Below are 22,065 nucleotides of genomic sequence, written 5' to 3' on the forward strand. Positions count from 1 at the left end.
TCTGATGAAGTGGAAAAACAATCATTTATTCAAGTTTATTGCAGCTTAGACTCCTATTACCCAGCCCTTTTTTTTTTAATCATGAGATGACAAATAAACATGGTACCAGTGTCTGCTGTACAGAATAGAAGTTGAACCATCTACAAGATTATTTGTGATGAACTAAATGGTACTAAGAGTTAACATACTTTAATTCACACTAATTTTAATGTGGCTTAAGGCGAGCTAAGGATTTGCACTATTTAGTTAATCTATTAAAAAAAAAAATAGGGGTCAGGAGATATGTGAGCTAATAAGCCCATAAGCAGATATTGTTATTTTTTGACACGCATATTAATTTGTATAAACCTGTGGTTCTGCTTTGATGTTCATGGATTTCAGTGATTGGGACTATGGTAAACTACAGTTAATGTGAGAAGCAACACACATTGGTTGGTTGGGTTGATTTAAATGAAGAGGATTTGAATCACCAGAAAGAAAGCCTTTAAATAATTGATTGCGCTACTTTTCCATGATTATTTTGTATATAACTTACCCTCCAACTGTACCTATTTAGCATGTAATGTAACTATTTTTGGGCCCTGTACCAAATGAATACCAACTGCACTTATTTATACCAATGTGTGAAAGCAGCAGAGACAGCTGCCATCTTCTACACCCATTGGTTGAAATTCAAAAACTCCCGCTAATCAGAGAAGCTGGCTATTTATAACATACTACTTAAAAAAAAAAAAATAGATTAATGAAAAAAAAAGTTCTGATTCCTTCTACAGTATGTAATAGTGTATATTTAAGAGTATGCAAATAAGTTCAAATGTTTTATTAGTACAATAAGTTATTTGCATATAATTAACTGCATATGTTAAGAGGTCTCATTAACCCTTTGAGTGCCCCGAGACATAGCTACTTCATCATGGGGTCTGGCACGCAGGGGAGAATGTAATCTGTTACTAAGTGGAACGGAAGGAGGACTCCTCCCTTTCTGTCATCCGTAGAAAAACGGTCACGTGACCACACGTGCTGGAGAGCCCGTGGCACTGAAAGGGTTAAGACTCACTTGCTTGGAAACACCTGTACGGAGAAACATAAGTGCACTTTCATTTGCCAACGTTGAATCTATATATATTTCATGTAAGATGCATATCACATTGTTTATAGAACAATGTAGAGGATTGGTTAGACACTCGAACAGGCCCCAAGCACTCACAACTCACTGGGTAGGAACAAAAATAAAATTAATTTTATTAAACTACATAATAAAAGTGACAAACTGGGGACATATTGGGACAAAACAAACAAAACTCTCCTCCCACATGTTTCACGCTCTAACAGCGCTCCGTGAAGGCTGCTGACAACAAGCCATTTCATACTACGTTTATTGCCTCATATAACCACTATCCCTTCCACATGTGCTGGGATTTAAGTGTCTTTAGAGCTGCCAATGGTCTCTATATATTTCTCACGTTGGTTATAAGCTGGGAGACCCCGGATTCCAGTAAGAATGATGATTTAGGTCCATGTTTACAAAGCTGTGCTATTCCATAAGACAAAATAGTGTACCACATAGAGGCGCGGCATTACATAATCAGTGCGGTGCTTAGCAGTAAAATAAAAATAAATGGAAAAAAAAAAGTTTAAAATGTTTTTGAATCCAGAATCCCTGGTTGCAATGGAAGCACTGTATGTGAAGGCCAGGTCCCCAGTGGTCGCTGTGGCGTGCGCTACAATATGCGCGCCACACACCACAGCACAGCTCTCTATGGGGCAGGCCCCGGTGGCTGTGTGTATGTGGGCGCACAAAGCGCGATGATGCATCCGCTGGCGGGGAAGACAAGAATTTTGTTTCCTGTGCCGCGACCACGTGGTCGTCAGGCAGCTAATGGAAGGGCAGATATACCCCGTCATGGCTGCACCCCCTGTGCATCCCAACGCTCCCCTATAGACCGCCGATCGCGGCTTTTATCTGTGCACGCGCCGCCATGTTGCCAGGTGCGCGTGCAACAGTAAATACTGGGGCCATAGCCTAAGAGATAATGGGGATAGGCAGGTTTGCAGACCTGTCTGAGACATGTGAATGTGCCCACATGTGATATTTTTATTTGTTGCATCCAAATACTGTAGTAGGAAATATACTTATAAACCCCTTAAATTAAAGAATGCAGTGACCGTCCTCTCGGTCCACAAAGCACAATTCTCAAAAAGGGGAGGGGGGGGGGACCAGAAACAAGAGAGATAAAATATACAATAATGCATAAAACACCTTCCGAGCACCAAAAGATTAATTTATAGCCCTTTCACGTGAATGGCCTGTGAGGTATCTTCTGGTGTCAGAAGCAATCCTTTCAAATAGCACTGCTTAGTAATATGGGCCCAAATCTTTGAAAATAAAAAATGGCTGTCAGCAATTTCATTTGCCAAAAGCCAATCTACTGCCAACGTCCCCGACTAGCCCAGGTGCAAGAACTTTCTTTACTTACTTTACTCCCTATATCTACTTTAGATTACTCGGGTTCTTAGCAATATACGGTTTCTTCATTTTGCCTTTAGTGTTAGTCTGCTAATTTTATAAAGCTTAGCATATATTGTTGGCATCACAGATTCTCTCTCCCCTTTCTACTAATGAATTCCTCTCAACAATAAAAGCGGTATAAAAAGTGACAGCTTTATTGAATGAAAACACTTCAAATCCGTGGCAAGGTGGCGTTTGTGTCTGCCGGCTGCTAGGACAACAACCACTGGCTGGCTTAGACCTTCAGGGACTTGAAACATTTAATAATCATTTTAAAACATAATCGAGGAGGAATACAAAAAATTAAAAAAGAGAGTCTGAAGATGACAATGTGACAGATTCAATTGAAACATTTAATCATGGAGGATCTGGACCTAATACATGTTTGACTATCTCATTAATGGCTATGTATCTGTTTGATTTTCATAAGAATGTTGACCTAAGAGATAATTCTAAGAAAATGTAGTCCATGGCTATAAAGAAAGGCAGCATATTTATCTTCAACATAGCTTCAAAATCTAAAACATATACAGTATCTGTAACTAGGAGAGCTACCCAAAATGAAAATAAAAGGATTTTATGGTGTAATTTACAACACTGGTAGTATTACGGATGTGGAAATGTTCTAAAATTCCTTAACAAATGATTTTTTTCTGCTTGTAGAATAAAACAGAGCTGTCCATTATTTACCCGATGTTCTAAACTTCAGTAGTGGGGAGAACGCTATGCTTTTACTTTACCAGAAAAAGCAGAAATCAGAGTGATTATTAATGGATCTCAATGCAAAACTGTAAATATACTTCCAGTGTCAAATGTGACATCACGAACCAGACCTGGGTGCACCCAGATGACAATGCAAGAATATAACATCTTATGTTCGATTTAATTTGTTTTGGCTTTTACAAAATATGAATAAATGAATCGACCCTAGACCCACCAAAAAGAAAAAGTAGGCTAGGGAATAAAGCCCCCTACTCACATGCACTCACTACCCATGGCAGATAGCCTATAGTGGGCAGTAAGGACGTCCTTGACAATGAGTGGTAATTCCAATAGTGGATTTCAAATATTTAATATAGGTTTAATAGGTCCGTAGACTAATGTAAAAAGAGGGGTGACACATACGAAAACACAAAAATTACAACATTGAGAAAAGTGATTGAAATGACATACTATACAGTGGGAAGTCACAGATAAGTAAATAGCAAGTGTTAGCGCTACATGATAGATAACTTTACCAGGTGGGACAATCACTGTACTAGGTAGACAGTCAGCCTGATGCTGTTGGTTAAGTACAGCTACGTGATAATAATATGACATGCAGCAGTGGCACTATGAACAACAGAATATTGTAGCATACAGGATATAAACTGTGTAGGCTCTAATGTTGACAGTGGACTCCCCCTAGTGGTGGAGAAATCCTAGAATCAGCTGTGCAGCATACAGACAGCTGATGGTAGCAGCGATGTAGTGGGATAGCTGAACTGAAGTGAATGAACCCTAGGGAACATACCAAATAGTAACAGCGCTGAACGGCAAGCAGCAAAAGACAGCTAACTTGATAAAAATAGTTGTGTTGCTGACACCTCTCAGGAGAATGTCATAATTGTGTTTAGAAGATTAACCCGTCATGGAAGTGAAAGACGGGAGTTAAGTGTGGACCCAATGTCCTAGAAACGGAGCAAACATCTAGATGCAGCTTGAATATAGGGATATACTGTAATAGGACAGGCAGGTAGGTGGGGATCCCTGCAAGGTCCCTGAAGCTAGATTTGTGATTGCTCCGACAGAACGCTAGTACTTCCAATCGCTCTAATCGTAGGGATAATCCGTGTGAGGACAAGAAGGTGGGTGGGTGTCCCTATAAAATCCCTACCACTAATAGAGGTAATCGCTACATAAGTAGGTCTAAACACAATTTGAAAAAAATCTAATTGTATAAGGTAAATGCGAAGAGTTAGCCTATGGTAAAGTACACTGATATAAATAAATAATGCGCTGATGAATGAACAAAAAGCGCCAACATTCATGAGCATATATTCTCAGTTTCCTGGTTCGTGGTGACCCGGCACTGACGGTGGTGACGTCAGAGCGTACCCGACGTACGTTTCTCTTAAGCAGTGTAATAGCTTTCTCAAGGGTAAGTCTCTTTTTTAATTAGTCTACGGACCTATTAAACTTATTTTAAATTTTGAAATCCACTATTGGTATTACCACTCATTGTCAGGGACATCCTTATTACCCACTATAGGACATATACCCCTGGATTATATGTCAATAATTATCCTATCAGTTTAGTTGAGTCAGTGCATGTGTGTTGGGGGCTTTATTCCCTAGCCTACTTTTCTTTTTGGTGGGTCTAGGCTTGTTTAATTTATTCACCTATAAATTTCCCCCAGTGCACCTTGCATCCCCATATACGATTATTATGAGGAGGTTGAGCAGGTCCCACCCTTTCTTTTGCTTTGAGAAAATATGTGGGTTTTTTCCTTTTTACATTTATTAAACTGGTGCAGTAAAGCAGTAGTTCTGGTTTTGCATTTTTATTTATTTATGTAGCTGCACTTGGACCGCAGCGTCCCTCCAAGGTGATCTGTGGTCCTCCGACCAAATATGGTTAAGGAGCCATCAATAGAAAGTCGCAACCACATCTCTCAATGACGCAAGGCAGACCCCATCGGCTATATTGTGTGGAGAAACTGTCTATCTCGGGTCCCTGGAGGTCAGGGCACTGTGGATTGTCCACACCCAAAAGAACGAGCATCACAGACTGCTGCTTTAGGTACCTTTTTAACCACATGCAGAACCTGTGAGGTACTTAGACGGTTTGCAATGTTTGCAACGATTCCTACAGTTGAGGCTATTCTAGCATTTATTAAACATTAGGTTGAACTGCACAAAACAGCATGAGATATTTTTAATCATGAACCATAAGATAAATAAAAGAAACGGGAAAAAGTCAGCTCAAGTATATTGCAAGGCTTCACAGTAAGCATGAAAAAATGGGCAGTGTAGGTGGGTCAAATGCTCCTTATCCACAATTAATGTTTATATTCCTATTGTAAATAATCATGTTAAAAATTAAGCATGTTAACCACGCAAGCCATAGCAGCAAGCCAGTAAAGCACAGGTTGATGTCAAGCGTTGCATGAATCAAGTGTTTTAAAAAATGCCACCTAGTGCATTGGAAGAATAAAAAAAATAAAAACGATAAACCACACACAAAAGAATAAGAATGAATGTTCAACATCTCAAATCTCAGAGCAGATCTAATGAGCAACATTTACTCCTCTTCAGAGAAGCCTGTTGCCAAAAAGAAATATACACAATAATGCACACATGTATGCCACTACCATGAATTGCTTAAGTTTCCCTTACCTGTATCTTGTTTCTTCATCCTTATTGTTGTTCTTTTAAAAGATGACGTGACGTCATGGTAAACTAGGAGGTACATAAAAGAAATAAACCGTAGATCTAATTCGGTTTATTCACAAGCGCACAACACAGATTGGCTCCAGCTTAAATAAACAAAAATCTCTCACTCCCCCCTCCACCATTTAAACAAGGCAGAATCTTAAAAGGGAACTTTGGAGGTTAAAATAGAAAATGTAATGTACCCCCAATTTATAACTTTTAAAGTAAAGAACGTAAGAACGCTTATTTCTTCTGGTATTATTTTCTGAAGGATTTCAAGCTCCTATATTCTGGTTTACTTTAAAGTTAATCACACTAACAATTCAATATGTACCCTTGAAAATGTTAGCTAAAATCAAGAACGTACACATCATGAAGTTCTTCAAAATGAACATCACATAGTACAGAATGTTCTACAGCAAGAACAATGTAGCTTAGAGACAAGACAATGAGCACCGTTATGGTTGTAAAGACCCATCATCCAAATAGATATTACAAAGATAGTCCAATGTAATTAGGGAAATGAACAAAAATGTAATCTGCACAAATCTTTTAATGCTGCTGGAGATTTTAATTCAGTTTAAAGGTTTATTAAAGCCTGAACTTACAATAAATAAAGTCATATGGTAAGTATGTAAGTTCTAGAGACTAAAGAGCTTGGCCTTAAAATGAATAAATCAGTAATTACAAAATTAGGCTGATGTATTTTGGGATCCATTAAGAAACCACAAAATGTATTACTGTAACAGATAGAGTAAGTATGCAACTTATAATAGTTGTTGAATTGTAGGGCTCTTATTGTATTGTGTGTAGGTGGAGTTTATGGAGAAAGATCAGGATTGAATTATTTTCAATTAGATTCAGTCTACCCTAGAAATGAAGGATAACCACAGACAGGCGTTTAGCACAGTGCTAACAATTATTGCAGTGTTGATGTATGCAATCCCCTTTATAAAAAGAGCGATGAAGGTGACTTTGTGAGAGTATTAGGAAAGCTGAGCTACCTACTTAGCCACTTGACATATAGGAGTGCTCCCGGCAATATGAATAGCTGCACTCAGAATAATTGTCAAGGATTGGGGATAAACTGTAGGGGGAAAAATGCAGGCTATGTGATCTGCAGTTATCAGTTGCCTTGCTTGGCTCTGGACTGACAACAGAAGCTCTCCAAAGCACTTCCTAGTGATATACAGTATGGAGAGAAGCGCCTCCTGCATTCTGCTCTCTGTAGAATAAAATGTCTTTAGCTCTCTTTGTACTCAAGCTCTGATACTTGAACAGAAGCATTGGAAAAGACTGTACTACATACAGTACAGTGTGCATATATATTCGTGGCATTACAGTACAAAAATCTGCCGGTTTGTAGAATTATGCAATATTATAATGATGTGTCTTACTGCATGTCGGAAAAATGGCACAGTTCATAGTAAACAAATAAAATAAAATTTAAAAACCACTATTTGTATTCTTCCACCAGAAGAGGCGTCTTTCAGTTGACAATGATAACATTCACTTTTAATATTTCCCCCCCTGTATACTTACGTGTATGATTGTTGTGTCTCTCTATGTAATGCAGATAATGAATAGCTCTATTCTTCGCCTACAACGAAAAAATTAAATATTACATAGAGCTCACTTTTCCTGCAAAAAGTGCTTAATGGGCATAACTCAATGACAAAGCCCCCTAATTCCTCAAAGAATAAGGACAGCAGTCTATTTCCACACCTGTATTTAATTGAAAGCCCAGTGCTCCTAGTACAAGGACTAATTCTGTAGCTGTCAAAACCATAAATTAATCACTCTCTTGTCAGTCGATGTGGCCACTTGTCCACTGGGATGTGACACAGTGAACTCATTTCAAACTTTAAAAATTGTAGCGACAACACAATAGCCTGGGTGTCTACTTTAACACTTCATAAATTAAAGCACTATGAATATAAAGGTATTCAAAAATATAATTTGTTAGTCATAAACTAAACCATATACTGCATCATGAGAAATATAGGCAAATACAAAGCAGAGCACAATTTAAATATTACATTTATTTCTGTAACAGGGAGTTCTGTGCAGCAGAGCACTCAATTAAAAGTGCCCAGACTATGCACTGCTACTTCAGAAAAAAAAGCGGTGAAAATGAAATATGACATACTTTCCTGAGCGCTACCATTCTGTCACTGGCTTTCCCTACAGCAAATCCTGCAACAGAAAAATACATTGATTATTAAACAAAGCAAAAATTCCCCAAAATTACCAAAGCTGTACAAAACCAAAATTATATGGTAAATGCAGACTATTCTGGAAGCAAAAAGGGTTCACAATTGTAATCGTGTTTAGAGCAAAACAGGGAGGAATTATAAATCTTGTTGTCCGCAGAGTTTTAATTAAGGCACTGCCATACACGACAATTATTGAGAAGCTTGAAGTGATCACAACATTGGAGGGGTCATAGAATCACATAGTCTGCTTAGAAAAAGATACATAAATAAAGCACAGAAGCAGGGACTTCAACCTGTGTTTTATATGTCTACCCTTCATTGGGAATAAGTAACATTCTAATATTAGATCACCAACAAAAAATATCAAGGAACCTTGCTGTATTAATATAATGTGTAAATAAAATGTGACTACAGTATGGAATGTATACAGTACATTTTTATTTATAGACACTTAGATTGTAAGCTTCTGGGTAGCATCTCCTTTTCCTATTGTTACTTTTAGGTCTCAAGCGCTTATTCCAATTATGTGTTATATTATTATGGCACGTGTATCACTGCTGTGAAGCGCCATGTACATAGATGGCGTTATATAAAAAAAAGATATACTGGTACATACATACAAATAGCATATTACATCATACTAGAACAAGTGCCAAAGAAAGAAAAAACACATTCCATTCACTACTGGAATGATGAATCTAAAATACTTTCCAGATGTTGTTGCAACACTACATGTGGCAGACTAGCCAAAACCCACATGAAGAGACTCCTTCAATACGTTATATCTAAGGAATACTACACAGTACATTTAACAGTGTCATTTTGGACAATGACATATAAACCAATGGGTTTCGTAAGAGTAAGTGAAGTGGACAGGGTGGTCTGAAAATTGTAGTATACAAAATCATCCAATGATGTAGTTTTCTGAACGACTATAAAAAATAAAGAGGGGTTCAGCTACTACCACATCATTACAAAATCCACACACAAAAATGTTAAGCTATTTTGCACTAGATAAATATTTTAAATCAATAGTTTATGCATATTAGTTGGTATTAAGGATTTGATATGCAAAGACCTTCCAGAATTGTTCAATACAATACTATACTGTACGTTAACAAGGCAATTTTAGAGCACACGCAGAGCATGGAATTAAATGTTTATTTTGTGCCTTTTTATGTCAATGTATTACAGCACTTTGCTCCATATTTTGTCTGGTGGGTTTGCAGAGTTTCAATAGCAGCAGTTACCAGGCTTGCATATTACATTGGGATATATTAAGTATTCTGTCTATCTTACTCTAGTCATCCCTTTTTATCTGTGTCAAAAATTCTGTCATGTAAAATATAAAGTAAACCTCTCTGCTTAACAGTCTGTGCCAGATGTGAGAAGCTTCTGACATATAGTATGTTAAAACCAACAACAACAAAAATTGGAGCAATTGTAGCATTCCTTTGCATCAATATATCTCTGACCCCCTCCCCCCCCTTTCTTCACATTATTGGCTTTATTTCTATATCTTTAAATTCAGGGAAATTACGTCAACATCTTATACAAATTGAAATTGATGATAAATGAATCATTTATTCAGTGTCAATCTGAGAAGCAATGTTTTAAACCTTATTTTCTGTAACTTACGGCTCATTTTTAGAACAGTAACCAGTGAACCTTTCAGTCACGTTTTTTTTCCCTGTTCCCACTTTATATTTTATCCTCAGGTAGGAGTTTAAAGTAAAAGCAGTAGAGAATGGTAAGAATGTAACCGAATAATAATACAAATAACATAATGCATGCTACATCACATAAATACAATAAATCCCCACCAGATCTACAATGTCAAAGAAAGGGTCACAAAAAAAGAGTAACATGGAAAAGAAGCATTGAAGTAAATATATGAAGTCCACCAAAAAACATATATTCCATAAACGTACAAAATTGATTCCATAAAGAGATCCAGCGCTCCACGGATTTCAAGATAATGAATTTATTGTGCCACACGACGTTTCGACCAACAGGTCTTTTTCAAGTGACAAGGCATACTCAAATGAGGGTCTACCTAGTATATATACCCTCCAACATTAATCAAACAAGTGAAAACAGTTACATAATCACCTCAGCTGCTCCCAATCCGCTTCCCCTGATCAGTGCTATCTCCATACATAGCCATAACAGTCCATGAGAGTTCATTTCCGGTTCCTGTGTCCATTTCCGGTCTGCGCGTTCCAGTGACGTCACGGGACTCTTCTGCGCATGCCCATGCGTTCCAGCGTCGTCATCGTCTCCCCGTCGATCTACAGTGACGTCAGTCTTCTTGCCTGAGTAGTTTATATATATATATATATATACTAGGTAGACCCTCATTTGAGTATGCCTTGTCACTTGAAAAAGACCTGTTGGTCGAAACGTCGTGTGGCACAATAAATTCATTATCTTGAAATCCGTGGAGCGCTGGATCTCTCTTTTTTTTTTCCTCAGTGTTCTTTGGAATTTCCTGGCAGGTACTTCCTTGAACCAGCAGCACCGGTAAACTGTATGTATTTATTTATATATTGTGGTGTGCAGCCTTAACCCCCCTTTACACCAATTTCAATATCCACATTTAGACCTGCTGGTATCAGTGCCCTCAGCTTGTGGATTAAAAATGTTACCCGCTTAATACAGTAAGTTCGATATTTCTGTCTCCTCCTCTCCACTGTGGCATGACATGCTCTATGCCCATGTACTTCAAACATTGAGGGTCTGATTGATGGCATATTAGAAAATGTTGACACATTGAGACCTCACCTCCAAATGTTCCCTAGATGTTACAGGATCCAGACTCTCAATGGTCGTGTGGTTTTACCCCATATACCGGAGTCCACATAGGCACTCCAGTAAATAGATTAACACACATATTCCCAGCTGGCTCAAACTCCTACATCCACCACATCACATATAATAACAGGGAAGCCAACATCAACAATATTTAAAAAAAAACAAAAAAAACATTTGCATATTTTAAGAAATTATTCGATTCTAAAAGACTCCATTCCAGAAAGACCACGCGTGATATTCAAAAAGGCCCCACATTTGAAAAACAAGTTGGCACCAAGTGCTTTAAGGAAGAATGATAAACCAAAAACAGGTTAATTAGAACTCACTAAGGGATTTTTTAACTGTAGGACACCGATGTGTGTCAGTTTAGTTCATAAGATGGAAAATAAGTTTAAATCTAATGTACAGCTCAACCCCGTTATAGAACAATCCGCTACACCGCGGATCCGCTTATAACGCGGGCTGAGCGTGGCTCCCGATTGAGAACTTCTCTGTGGTTGGCTTTAAAAAAAAAAAAAAATAACAATAATTATTTACATATATCTATTCAATGCTTTATTGCTAACGGACAAAATAAACAAAACACACCCACACACAATACATATGATTGGATTATACATCACCAAGTTGCATAATACATATATACACACACATCTATATACCTACACATATATACACACACACACACACACACACACACACACACACACACACACACACACACACACACACACACACACACACACACACACACACACACACACACACACACACACACACACGCACTCCCACACCTACTTAGTATATATACACACACATTATACATACTGTGTATATACACACTCTGCATACACGTGACTGTGCATTGGATCACACACATCTATACATTGGGAGTGACAGGTGCCCTGGTATGCTGCCCGCCCTCCTTGGCTAGTTAATGCCGGGCGTGCGGCGGTGTCCTGGGTCTGCAGCGGGAGGGCAGCATGTCCCGCAACTTGGACTGGTTATGCGGGGGTTTGGAGGGGCGTGGACCCCAGCCTGTCTGGTAACAGGGGTCCGGATTGCACCTCCTTCCTACCGGCAGCGGCTGCTGGAGAGCCTGGAGCTGCTGGTTGTGTCGGTGCTGGAGGTTGGGGTGTCCCTGTGGAGGATCGCCCGGGGGGGGCAGGCAGCGGTTCAGAGATAGGGAGCCCCCAACACCCGCTGGGCACCAGAGAGCCTGGGCAAGAACCTGTTGCTGGTGGTGATCTGTCTGACCTTTGGAGTGGAGGTTGGCTTCAAGTTTGCCACCAAGACAGTCATCTACCTGCTGAAACCCTGCCATGTGGTGACCATGCTGCAGGCAAGTATGCCTCACCAGTCCCCACCCTGCTGTGCCCACCCGCCCAGTGCACACACACACACACAGTGCCTCTGCGCCACCGGGTCCGGGACAGCTGGGAGAGTTATCCTAGCTCTGCCCCTCCGGCGGACTCGGAACCTCTGATCGTGTCGGACATTTTTTTCCACGATCCCCGTTATAACGTGGTCGCATTATGTGGACCCCAAGCACAGCGTTATACCGGGGTTCAGCTGTATTTGGGAATTTATTTACAGTTAATTGCAGAACTGATCATGTGGTCTACTTACTGGAGTCCCTCAAATCCATGTTTCTCATATTTTTTCTGTCCCTTTCTTTGTTATTTTAGATCTAGTGGGAATTGTTTTAGTATATATGTGATGTAGGATGCATTGTTATTTGTACAGTATTATGATTCTGGGACATACTTATCATTGCCATATTGTGAGAAAGTAATTTTAAAATTTTGTAAAACAGCAATCACGTATAGATATCTATTTATGTTCTAATTGTAATGCCAGTTGTTATAATTAGAATATTAGCTTATTATCCTTGTTTATTAATGTTCTATTATGGGTATTTTTTTCAATATGTGATGGTAGAATTTTCCATCTTCTGTATAAAATATATTTGAATAAGTTATGCCATCTTTCAACTAGTTTCTTGCACTGTCTACATACATTATACTATTTGTGATCTGTTTGCACATTTATCTTCCAACTATTGAGTTTAAAAAAAAAATCAATTTAATTAGTAAGATTATAAATCTGATAAGTGAGGAGCGCCATTTGTAACGACTTTTGTTTTTATAGTAATGTATAATGTACAGGCATACCCCGGTTTAAGGACACTCACTTTAAGTACACTCGCGAGTAAGTACACCTAGCTCAATAGGCAAACGGCAGCTCACGCATGCGCCTGTCTGCACGTCCTGAACAGCAATATGTCTCCCTACCTGTACCGAAGCTGTGCGCAAGCGGGGAGACTATAGAGACTGTTACACATGCGTTATTTACATCAGTTATGCATGTATATGACGATTGCAGTACAGTACATGCATCGATAAGTGGGAAAAAGGGAGTGCTTCACTTTAAGTACATTTCCGCTTTACATACATGCTCCGGTCCCATTGCGTACGTTAATGCGGGGTATGCCTGTAATGTTGGTTATGCTACAGATGTAAGAAGGGTCATTGCTTTCGCTGGGGCGTTAAGGTGGGCTATTCTTCATTATCACTGCCATTGAACCCTATGAAAACTTTGTGATATTCTGCATTACAGCACAATATTCTGCATTATCAATAGGTAAAATAAAGATTGCAACAGCTGTGTGTATTTTTTATTTGTGCATTTAATTTCTATTTCTACCATGATCTAATGCTCTGTTAGCTAACTTTGGCTAATAGGACTGTAAGTAATTTCTGTAGATAGGAAAGGGGTTCTTAGGTGTGTTGCAGTGGTCTATTTTTTTTTATTTTTATGGGTTCCCCAGGAAGAGTGGCTAGACCCCTAAGGGGGGGAGGGGGTAGTAGGTCTGGTCATAGGCAAGCAATGTCTTGCAGCATCTTTGATAGGAAAGAGGAATTAGGTAGTGTTAGAGTGTAGCATTGGTAGCCGCAGGCATCAAAGAGGTTAAATAGCTTAGGGTAATGTTAAAAATCCAATTACATGACTATGCTAAAAACCATGTGGTACCACTTCCTTCCCCCGATCCCCCCTCCACTTCTGTACAATTGAATAGCTAGCCATGAATAATGGTTATTTTAATAGTAGAGTTATCGCTGCTGTGACCAATCACAGTGTTCAGATGACACGTGTCTCTCCAATTCTGTAACATGACAAATCAAGGTCAAAAAAAGGAAGGACCTGTGCCATCTAACAACTGCAATTGGCGAGAGCAGCGATCTGATTGGCCCAGGAGCCCATTGAGCCTCTCTTGGTGTGTACTAATACATTTTAGTGTTTCCTCTGCATACCATGTGGCCCTTTACTGTCCCAGGTCATCGCCTCACTGCTATAGGGCACGGGTCTGCAAACTCAGCCCTCAAGAGCCGCCAACAGGCCAGCTTTTATGGATATCCCTGTTTCAACACAGGTGACTCAATCAGTGGCTCAGTCAAAGACAGTCAAAGACTGAGCCACTGATTGAGCCACTGATTGAGCCACCTGTGCTGAAACAGAGCTATCCATAAAAGTAGCCCTGTTGGCGGCTCTTGAGGACTGAGTTTGGAGACCCCTGCTATAGGGTATATCAGCAATCAGATGGGTCTGGATGGCTCGTGGGACCACTCATTGTGAGCATAGCATTGTTCCCCCCCATAATTTTAAAGTAGTTTCCCCAGTGTACCAAATAGCCACGGGATCGTGCTCATGGAGAAAAAAAAAAAATGTCTTACTGTCCTGAGCCATCCGATCACTGCTAAAAGGTGCGATTGCTATAAGCAGTGATTCAGTGACACCATTGGCTTTAATTTTAAAGAAATCCTGCGGGGTACCATACGCTGGTGAGAGCGCACTGCAGGGAGATATCCCTTGGTGTACTGTACCATATACGCCGTAAGGGCACTCAAAAGGTTAACTCCACTGTAACAAGAGTTTAGTGAATCTAAGCCGTGTAACCAGGTAAAAATGATGGAAAGACATTTGTAATCTTCACGTGGTTACAATGCCGTAAGCGTAAAGTGCATTTTTTTCCCTCAGAATTTTTAGTAAAATGCCCATGAATTCAATCAAGTGTGAAATAGGCTGCTGATAACCTAAATTACATCCAGCTGTATTGGAAACAGCATCACGGAAAAATTATAAACAGGAGAGTCTTCACTCTAGGAAGAGTTCCCGTGTGTTAAAATTGTACTTCCAGAAAGGAATATTTTCAACGGACACACGCACACGCACACACGCACACACACACGCACACACACACACGGTTCCAGTAACAAAGTGTCAATAGTAGTAAACTGACTACTAAAAAACATTGCTCTATCACAAGAAGACAGTCTGTCTTTAACATACATCATAGGAACACGACCTCCAGAATCACACTTCATAATGGCCTGAAGGAGTACTTTGCAGTGGTTGCACCAGATTTGAATGCCTGTGCCAGCTCTCCTTGTGACCTTAAGCAAGTTACTTTCTTTCTGGCAGCAAAATTAGACTGTAAACTCCACAGAGTAAGAACGCAATTGTGATTGCTGTCCTTGCCTGTCAAGATGGCTATCGAAAGCAAGGGTTAAACCGAGCCATCTCAGAGTGACAACAATGGCCTCCACCTTGGTCATAGCATGTTAAGTGATGTCGTTATGTATTGTTAATATGTGAATGCACTTGTCTGTGACTCATTGTGTGGCTGGGCAAGCAACAGATCTTAATGATAGGCACTCTTTTTGTATAATCCTCCATTTCCCCCCCTCAGTTACAGTTAATATATAGCCTTTGCGTTTATGTTACATTTCCCATGTGTGGTCTTGCCATGTTCTAATTATCCTGCGCTTTTGCCTTTTTCCAATAGCTCTGATATTTTGTATATTAGCATTCCTTATCTTTGCTACCTGTCTCATACAGTTTCTTGTACAGTACTTCTCTTGTTGTGCCACTATTTCTGTGTGAGATCTACTTTTGGATATTTTTCTACTGCATTCAAATGTGAAGTTTTCGTGCATACATTGTTGTTATTTTTCATTGGGGACCTTGCTTGTGCCCCGTGTTGCTCCCTTTTGGGTTCGGACAGAATAAATTTGTGTTATTTAACACTCGTTGTCTGGCGTTTGTGATCCCTGGTAAAAGTCTGGTCGGCCGGAACACTCAATGTTTCATGCAATACTGTACAATGATGCTTACATCATCCGATCTATAGAAGATAATATTAATAGTAGTAGAAGTATTTTTATGTTGCTTTTATATTCTTAGGCCTCAGGCATGGTCAGCCCGTGCTGAGGCGCGCTGCTGCTCGGCAGTGAGCCCCTGCAGCCGCAATGAGAGCGGCTTTAGCAGGGGCTCGCGCACGCTTCCGCAAGCGTGCGGAAGCGTAGGTCTTAAACAATTTTTCGTTTCTGCGCTACGTGAGGTCACAGCCCCCCTCCGACACACCCCCGGACGGTGCGCGGTCTAAGGCCAGGGAAAGCACCCGCATTCCCTCAGCGAGTCTCCACACGGCTAAAATCACTATGGACTTAGCCTTAGAATCAAATGTAAAAATCATAGGTATGAGGATTTATGGCATATCCTTTACACACACTTATAGGACAATTGGAAAGGTACTGTATGTCACAAATTAAGCACACAACGCCAGAAGATAATCAGCACGCACTAACCTGCCAAACCATTGCCATTCCCAACAGCTACCAAGGCGCTCACAGACTTCTTTCTTCCTTCCTTTGCTGTCATGTTAAACACATTTTTGACCTGAAACCATGGGGGGGAAAAAACAGTTTGAGTGCACAAACTTACACATCACAAAAACAAACAAGGTTAAAAACGTAAGTACTTCATCTTACTACTGAAAATGGAAACGTGCTGTACATCTTCCAGGGTAAAAGAATAAGAATAGAAAAATAGATAGACAATGACCAAAACAATTATGAATACATACTGTATATAAATATCGAATACAGGCACACCCCTCATTAACGTACGCAATGGGTCCAGAGCATGTATGTAAAGTGAAAATGTACTAAAAGTGAAGCACTACCTTTTTCCCCACTTATCGATGCATGTACTGTACGGCAATTGTCCTATACATGCATAACTTATGTAAATAACGCATTTGTAACAGGCTCTATAATCTCCCCACTTGCGCACAGCTTCGGTACAGGTATGGAGCCCGGTATTGCTGCTCAGGACATGCTGACAGGCGCATGCGTGAGCTGCTGTTTGCCTATTGGACGATGTGTCCTTTCTCGCGAGTGTACTTAAAGTGAGTGTCCTTAAACTGGGGTATGCCTGTACTACAGTAGTAGATATATGGTGCTCAAGCACAGGGACCTATATTCATGTAATGAAGGGAGAGAGGAAGTACTGGGAAATCATAAATGTACTAAACCTGAGATTGGGCTCCAGATACCCTGAAGGTAGGGGTAAATGCACGGAGACACCCCCCCTTACCTCATTGGGCTGGCCCCAGGTAAGTGTACTCACAACTCTGTGTCACCAGTCTATCTCTCCATCGGCGTGCTGCTGTTCCAGTCAGGAAGAGTCCAATGCAAAGTTTTGTTGGTGCAGCGCACAGCCAAAAAGGGTGAGAGCAGGTCTGGCAAAAAAATCTTTATTAAAGGGTCATAAAAACGGAAGGCTGCAACCTTCTACGCGTTTCGTGCAATCAGATGCACTTTATCAAGAAGTGACTTTAACATGGTACATAAAACATTTATATAGCGACTGCCTGCCGATTTGGCGCCAAAAAATTCAATCAGTGACCTCATAATTAATCACGAATTAACATCAGCCTCGCTGCGCAAGCGCTATGCAGATCAGCTACTTACTGAGTGATACTCCGAGACGCATGCCTAGCAACACCCACAATCGGTGACACGCACCTAAAGGGAAATGAAAGGCAAACTCTCGCGAGATGCGGCTCAAGCAAGCCACGTCCGCTCGCGCATGCGCATATGCAATGCTTAAAAAATGACTTGTTGTTAAACATGGACTAAATCCCGCGAGATGCGGCCCAAAAGAGTCACGAATACTCGCGCATGCGCACATGTTGCGTTCCATCATACCTAATACCTATTGTATATTGAAACTAAATAAATAAATAATAATAATTAAAATATGCCTCCAGCTACCCCTAGATGGTTAAATATGGGCTCTTCTCATGAGCAATACAGATAAGAACACCCATAGATAAACCATACTGGAGGAGGGGAGGACATATAGAGTATTGTTAACATTTACAGTAAAAAAGCAAGGACCAGTCAATGTTGGTAAGCCCAATCAAACAGACAGTGCCATATACTAACAAAACATACAATACTTATACAATATAATTAATAAAGCAAAATAAGTTAAGAATCAAATAAGATATATTTATAATCTCACCTAATACCTATATTAAAAACATATATGTACAACCCTCCAATGATGCAGAGGATATTGCTAAATTTGACATAATATCATGAAACAGAGATAAATATTCTTAGAAAAAGATACACATAATGTAACTAAAAAAATCTATTGTAACTCAAAAAAATATTACTTCCAAATTACTTATTATGTTTGAACAAAATTCTTCAGAGTGCAGTAGATATGACTTAATTATTTGCTTAGTTTCATTATTAACTCAATTAATATTTTCTCATAACTCATTCTGATCATAATTGAGGTCTGGAATTGTTATTATGGGACAAATTGTTTATTAATGGTCAGAGGGAGGGACAACATCATCATATCTTCTAGATGAATCTACTTAAGTTAATCATAAATGTACATGACTCAGGCTTGGATGAAGTTTAAACTATATCATAAATAAAAATGCTGCTATTGTTATAAGGAATTAATTTGTATATTTATACAGCTACGCCATAAATAAGGGATCAGTCTGTTTGAGTGAATAATTAGGTCAGAAAATGATTGATATTCCATTCAGTATTCATTCCATCTGGAAATCGAGTCTTAAGCATGAATATCCAGAATGATTCTCTACAATCTAACCTTTTAACCTGGTCTCCACCCCTTATTTTTGGCAAGATTTTCTCAATGCCCATAAAAGAAAAATTCTTAATGCCCCCCTTCACACATTCAGAAAAATGTTTGGAGACAGGATGCATTAAGTCTCCCTTCCTAACAAGTCTGCAATGCTCCTGCATTCTAGTCTTAAGGGCCCTTGTTGTCCTTCCAACGTATCTTTTCCCACAGCCAGAGTTGATAACATAGACTACAAAAGACGTATTGCAATCAATAAAACTATTAATGTTAAACCGTCTTTGGGGGCTGTGAGAAAAGACACATCTGGAAGGTTTCATGTAGTTGCACATATTACAATTATTGCATCTGAACGATCCCTTAGTGGAGAATGCGTTTAAGTTACTGATTGGATCAGAAATTACACTTGGGGATACATAGTTGGCTATGGTTTTCGCTTTTCTATAAACGATCCTAGGTCCCTTTTTAGTGTATTCACCAAGTATGGGGTCCATGCGTAATAGGCCCCAATGTTTGTTGATTATCTTATTCACCTGGCCACTGGCCTTGCTAAATTGTGAAATAAACAAGGGGGACGTATTTCCCAACTTTTCCATATCTCTTTTATGGCCACCATCCTTCACCCTCGATCCTTTAATGGGAAGCAATGTTTTCCTATCCCTTTTGGTTATTTCTTCCACTGTGGACTGGAGGGTCTCCCTGTCATAACCCCTTTCAATAAAACGATTGGTAAGAGCCTCAGACTGGGATAGGAACCCGCTGAGAGTGGAGCAGTTCCTCCTCAGTCTGAGGTACTGACTCTTCGGAATGCCAGTGATCACTGATCTGGGGTGGCAACTGTCCGCCCTAAGAATTGAATTCCTTGAATTACTTTTTCTAAAGATGTCTGTTTGTATCTGTTGGTTCATATCTACAAATAATAGAATGTCCAAGAAGCTAATGTGATGTGCATTAAAGTTGGCAGTGAATTTAATATTGAGATCATTATCATTAACATATTCAAAAAATCATTTTAAAGTGTCTGTGCTCCCGTGCCAAATAATAAGTAAATCATCAATAAAGCGTTTATAAAAAACAATATTGTGTCTAAATTTATTAGTGCTATTATAGATGAAAACATGTTCCCACCACCCCATAAAAAGGTTGACATAGGAGGGGGCAAAACTTGTCCCCATTGCCGTTCCCCGCTGTTGTAAGTAAAACTTGTGCTCAAAAAGAAAATAATTGTGCATGAGGAGGAAAAGAATAGATTCAGTGATAAACGTAGTCATTAAGATTGAGCTCCCTGGACATTCGATGAAGTGGCGAACAGCCGTCAACCCCAGATCGTGCTCTATAATTGAATATAGGGAGACCACATCCATGGTTACCCATAGAAAATCTGGTTTCCATGAGATACTTTCCAATTGTACCAATACATCCCCAGAATCAATTAGGTGAGATTATAAATATATCTTATTTGATTCTTAACTTATTTTGCTTTATTAATTATATTGTATAATTATTGTATGTTTTGTTAGTATATGGCGCTGTCTGTTTGATTGGGCTTACCAACATTGACTGGTCCTTGCTTTTTTACTGTAAATGTTAACAATACTCTATATGTCCTCCCCTCCTCCAGTATGGTATATCTATGGGTGTTCTTATCTGTATTGCTCATGAGAAGAGCCCATATTTAACCATCTAGGGGTAGCTGGAGGCATATTTTAATTATTATTATTTATTTATTTTCAATATACAATAGGTATTAGGTATGATGGAACGCAACATGTGCGCATGCGCGAGTATTCGTGACTTTTTGGCCGCATCTCGCGGGATTTAGTCCATGTTTAACAACAAGTCATTTTTTAAGCATTGCATATGCGCATGCGCGAGCGGACGTGGCTTGCTTGAGCCGCATCTCGCGAGAGTTTGCCTTTCATTTCCCTTTAGGTGCGTGTCACCGATTGTGGGTGTTGCTAGGCATGCGTCTCGGAGTATCACTCAGTAAGTAGCTGATCCGCATAGCGCTTGCGCAGCGAGGCTGATGTTAATTCGTGATTAATTATGAGGTCACTGATTGAATTTTTTGGCGCCAAATCGGCAGGCAGTCGCTATATAAATGTTTTATGTACCATGTTAAAGTCACTTCTTGATAAAGTGCATCTGATTGCACGAAACGCATAGAAGGTTGCAGCCTTCCGTTTTTATGACCCTTTAATAAAGATTTTTTTGCCAGACCTGCTCTCACCCTTTTTGGCTGTGCGCTGCACGAACAAAACTTTGCATTGGACTATGCCTGTACTACAGCAGAAAAACGTACAAAATCACAGAGGACATAATATAAATAGTTTGAAGAAATGCTTATACAATACTAGTTACACTGTAGCTGAAAAAAAAAAGAAACATATTAAGTTTGAGCATCGCTTCATAATAGCTTTACATGGCCACAATCAAAACCGAATTCTCAATAGAACAGGCAGTAAAAGAAATATAATAAATAAAAAAGCTCAATAACAAATGGGTTAATAGCAAATACATGACCTGCCTTTTTATTAATAACGTTTTAGAGATAATTCAGTGCCTTGAATTTGACCTTTATAGCAAGTGAGATACTGCATTACATTGACGAAACATTTAAGACCAAATGAAACACTGTGCTGCATTGAATTATTCCCTCATAAGGGGAATGTGTTTCCGATTATGAAACAAAGCATCCAGCAGTTAAAATTGCAGAAATAACACAGGAAAGCTAGTAGTCCCATGACAGAGATGACATATTGATTATATTGCTGTAAACTGTGTAAATAACTACAGTTAATGGTGAATCCCATGTGATCAGGATTCATCCGAGTAGAAAGCTAGATTATGAAAGATTTTCAATATAATATAAAAAATGCAATATGAAACATGGATAAAAAAAAATGCAACAACATACAATATACCCTGCCGGTATGGTTTATATACGTAGGTCATACCAGAACACTTTAAGGGGTCTCTATCGCTTAATAAATCATGAGTTATAAGAACGGGAAGAAAAAAATAAATAAATACATGTTTGACAACAATATAAGTTGACTGGATCCAGTATTCTTTCACTAAACAAGAACTTCTTGCAATGCATTTTTTAAAATGTAATCTCATATATATATATATATA

The 22,065-nt window shown here is 39.3% G+C and overlaps 1 protein-coding gene and 1 long non-coding RNA gene across 3 annotated transcripts in view; one reads left to right on the top strand and one right to left on the bottom strand.

Annotated features, from left to right (window-relative positions):
- MRPS5 (mitochondrial ribosomal protein S5) overlaps window positions 1-22,065 on the bottom strand; it is a 182,121-nt gene that overhangs the window by 8,265 nt on the left and 151,791 nt on the right. For both annotated transcript variants that reach the window (XM_075596375.1, XM_075596377.1), the window contains exons 6-9: window positions 16,602-16,692; window positions 8,073-8,119; window positions 7,466-7,523; window positions 5,888-5,950 (exon numbers count right to left, since the gene is read on the bottom strand). In XM_075596375.1, the coding sequence (XP_075452490.1) occupies window positions 5,888-5,950; window positions 7,466-7,523; window positions 8,073-8,119; window positions 16,602-16,692 (259 nt within the window). The remainder of the gene's footprint in view (window positions 1-5,887; window positions 5,951-7,465; window positions 7,524-8,072; window positions 8,120-16,601; window positions 16,693-22,065) is intronic.
- LOC142493011 (uncharacterized) overlaps window positions 4,423-22,065 on the top strand; it is a 42,879-nt gene continuing 25,236 nt past the window's right edge. The window contains exon 1 of the long non-coding RNA XR_012800965.1: window positions 4,423-4,649. This is a non-coding gene — a long non-coding RNA (uncharacterized LOC142493011). The remainder of the gene's footprint in view (window positions 4,650-22,065) is intronic.

The sequence above is a fragment of the Ascaphus truei genome, chromosome 4 (assembly GCF_040206685.1).
Source record: "Ascaphus truei isolate aAscTru1 chromosome 4, aAscTru1.hap1, whole genome shotgun sequence".
Lineage (NCBI taxonomy): Eukaryota > Metazoa > Chordata > Amphibia > Anura > Ascaphidae > Ascaphus > Ascaphus truei.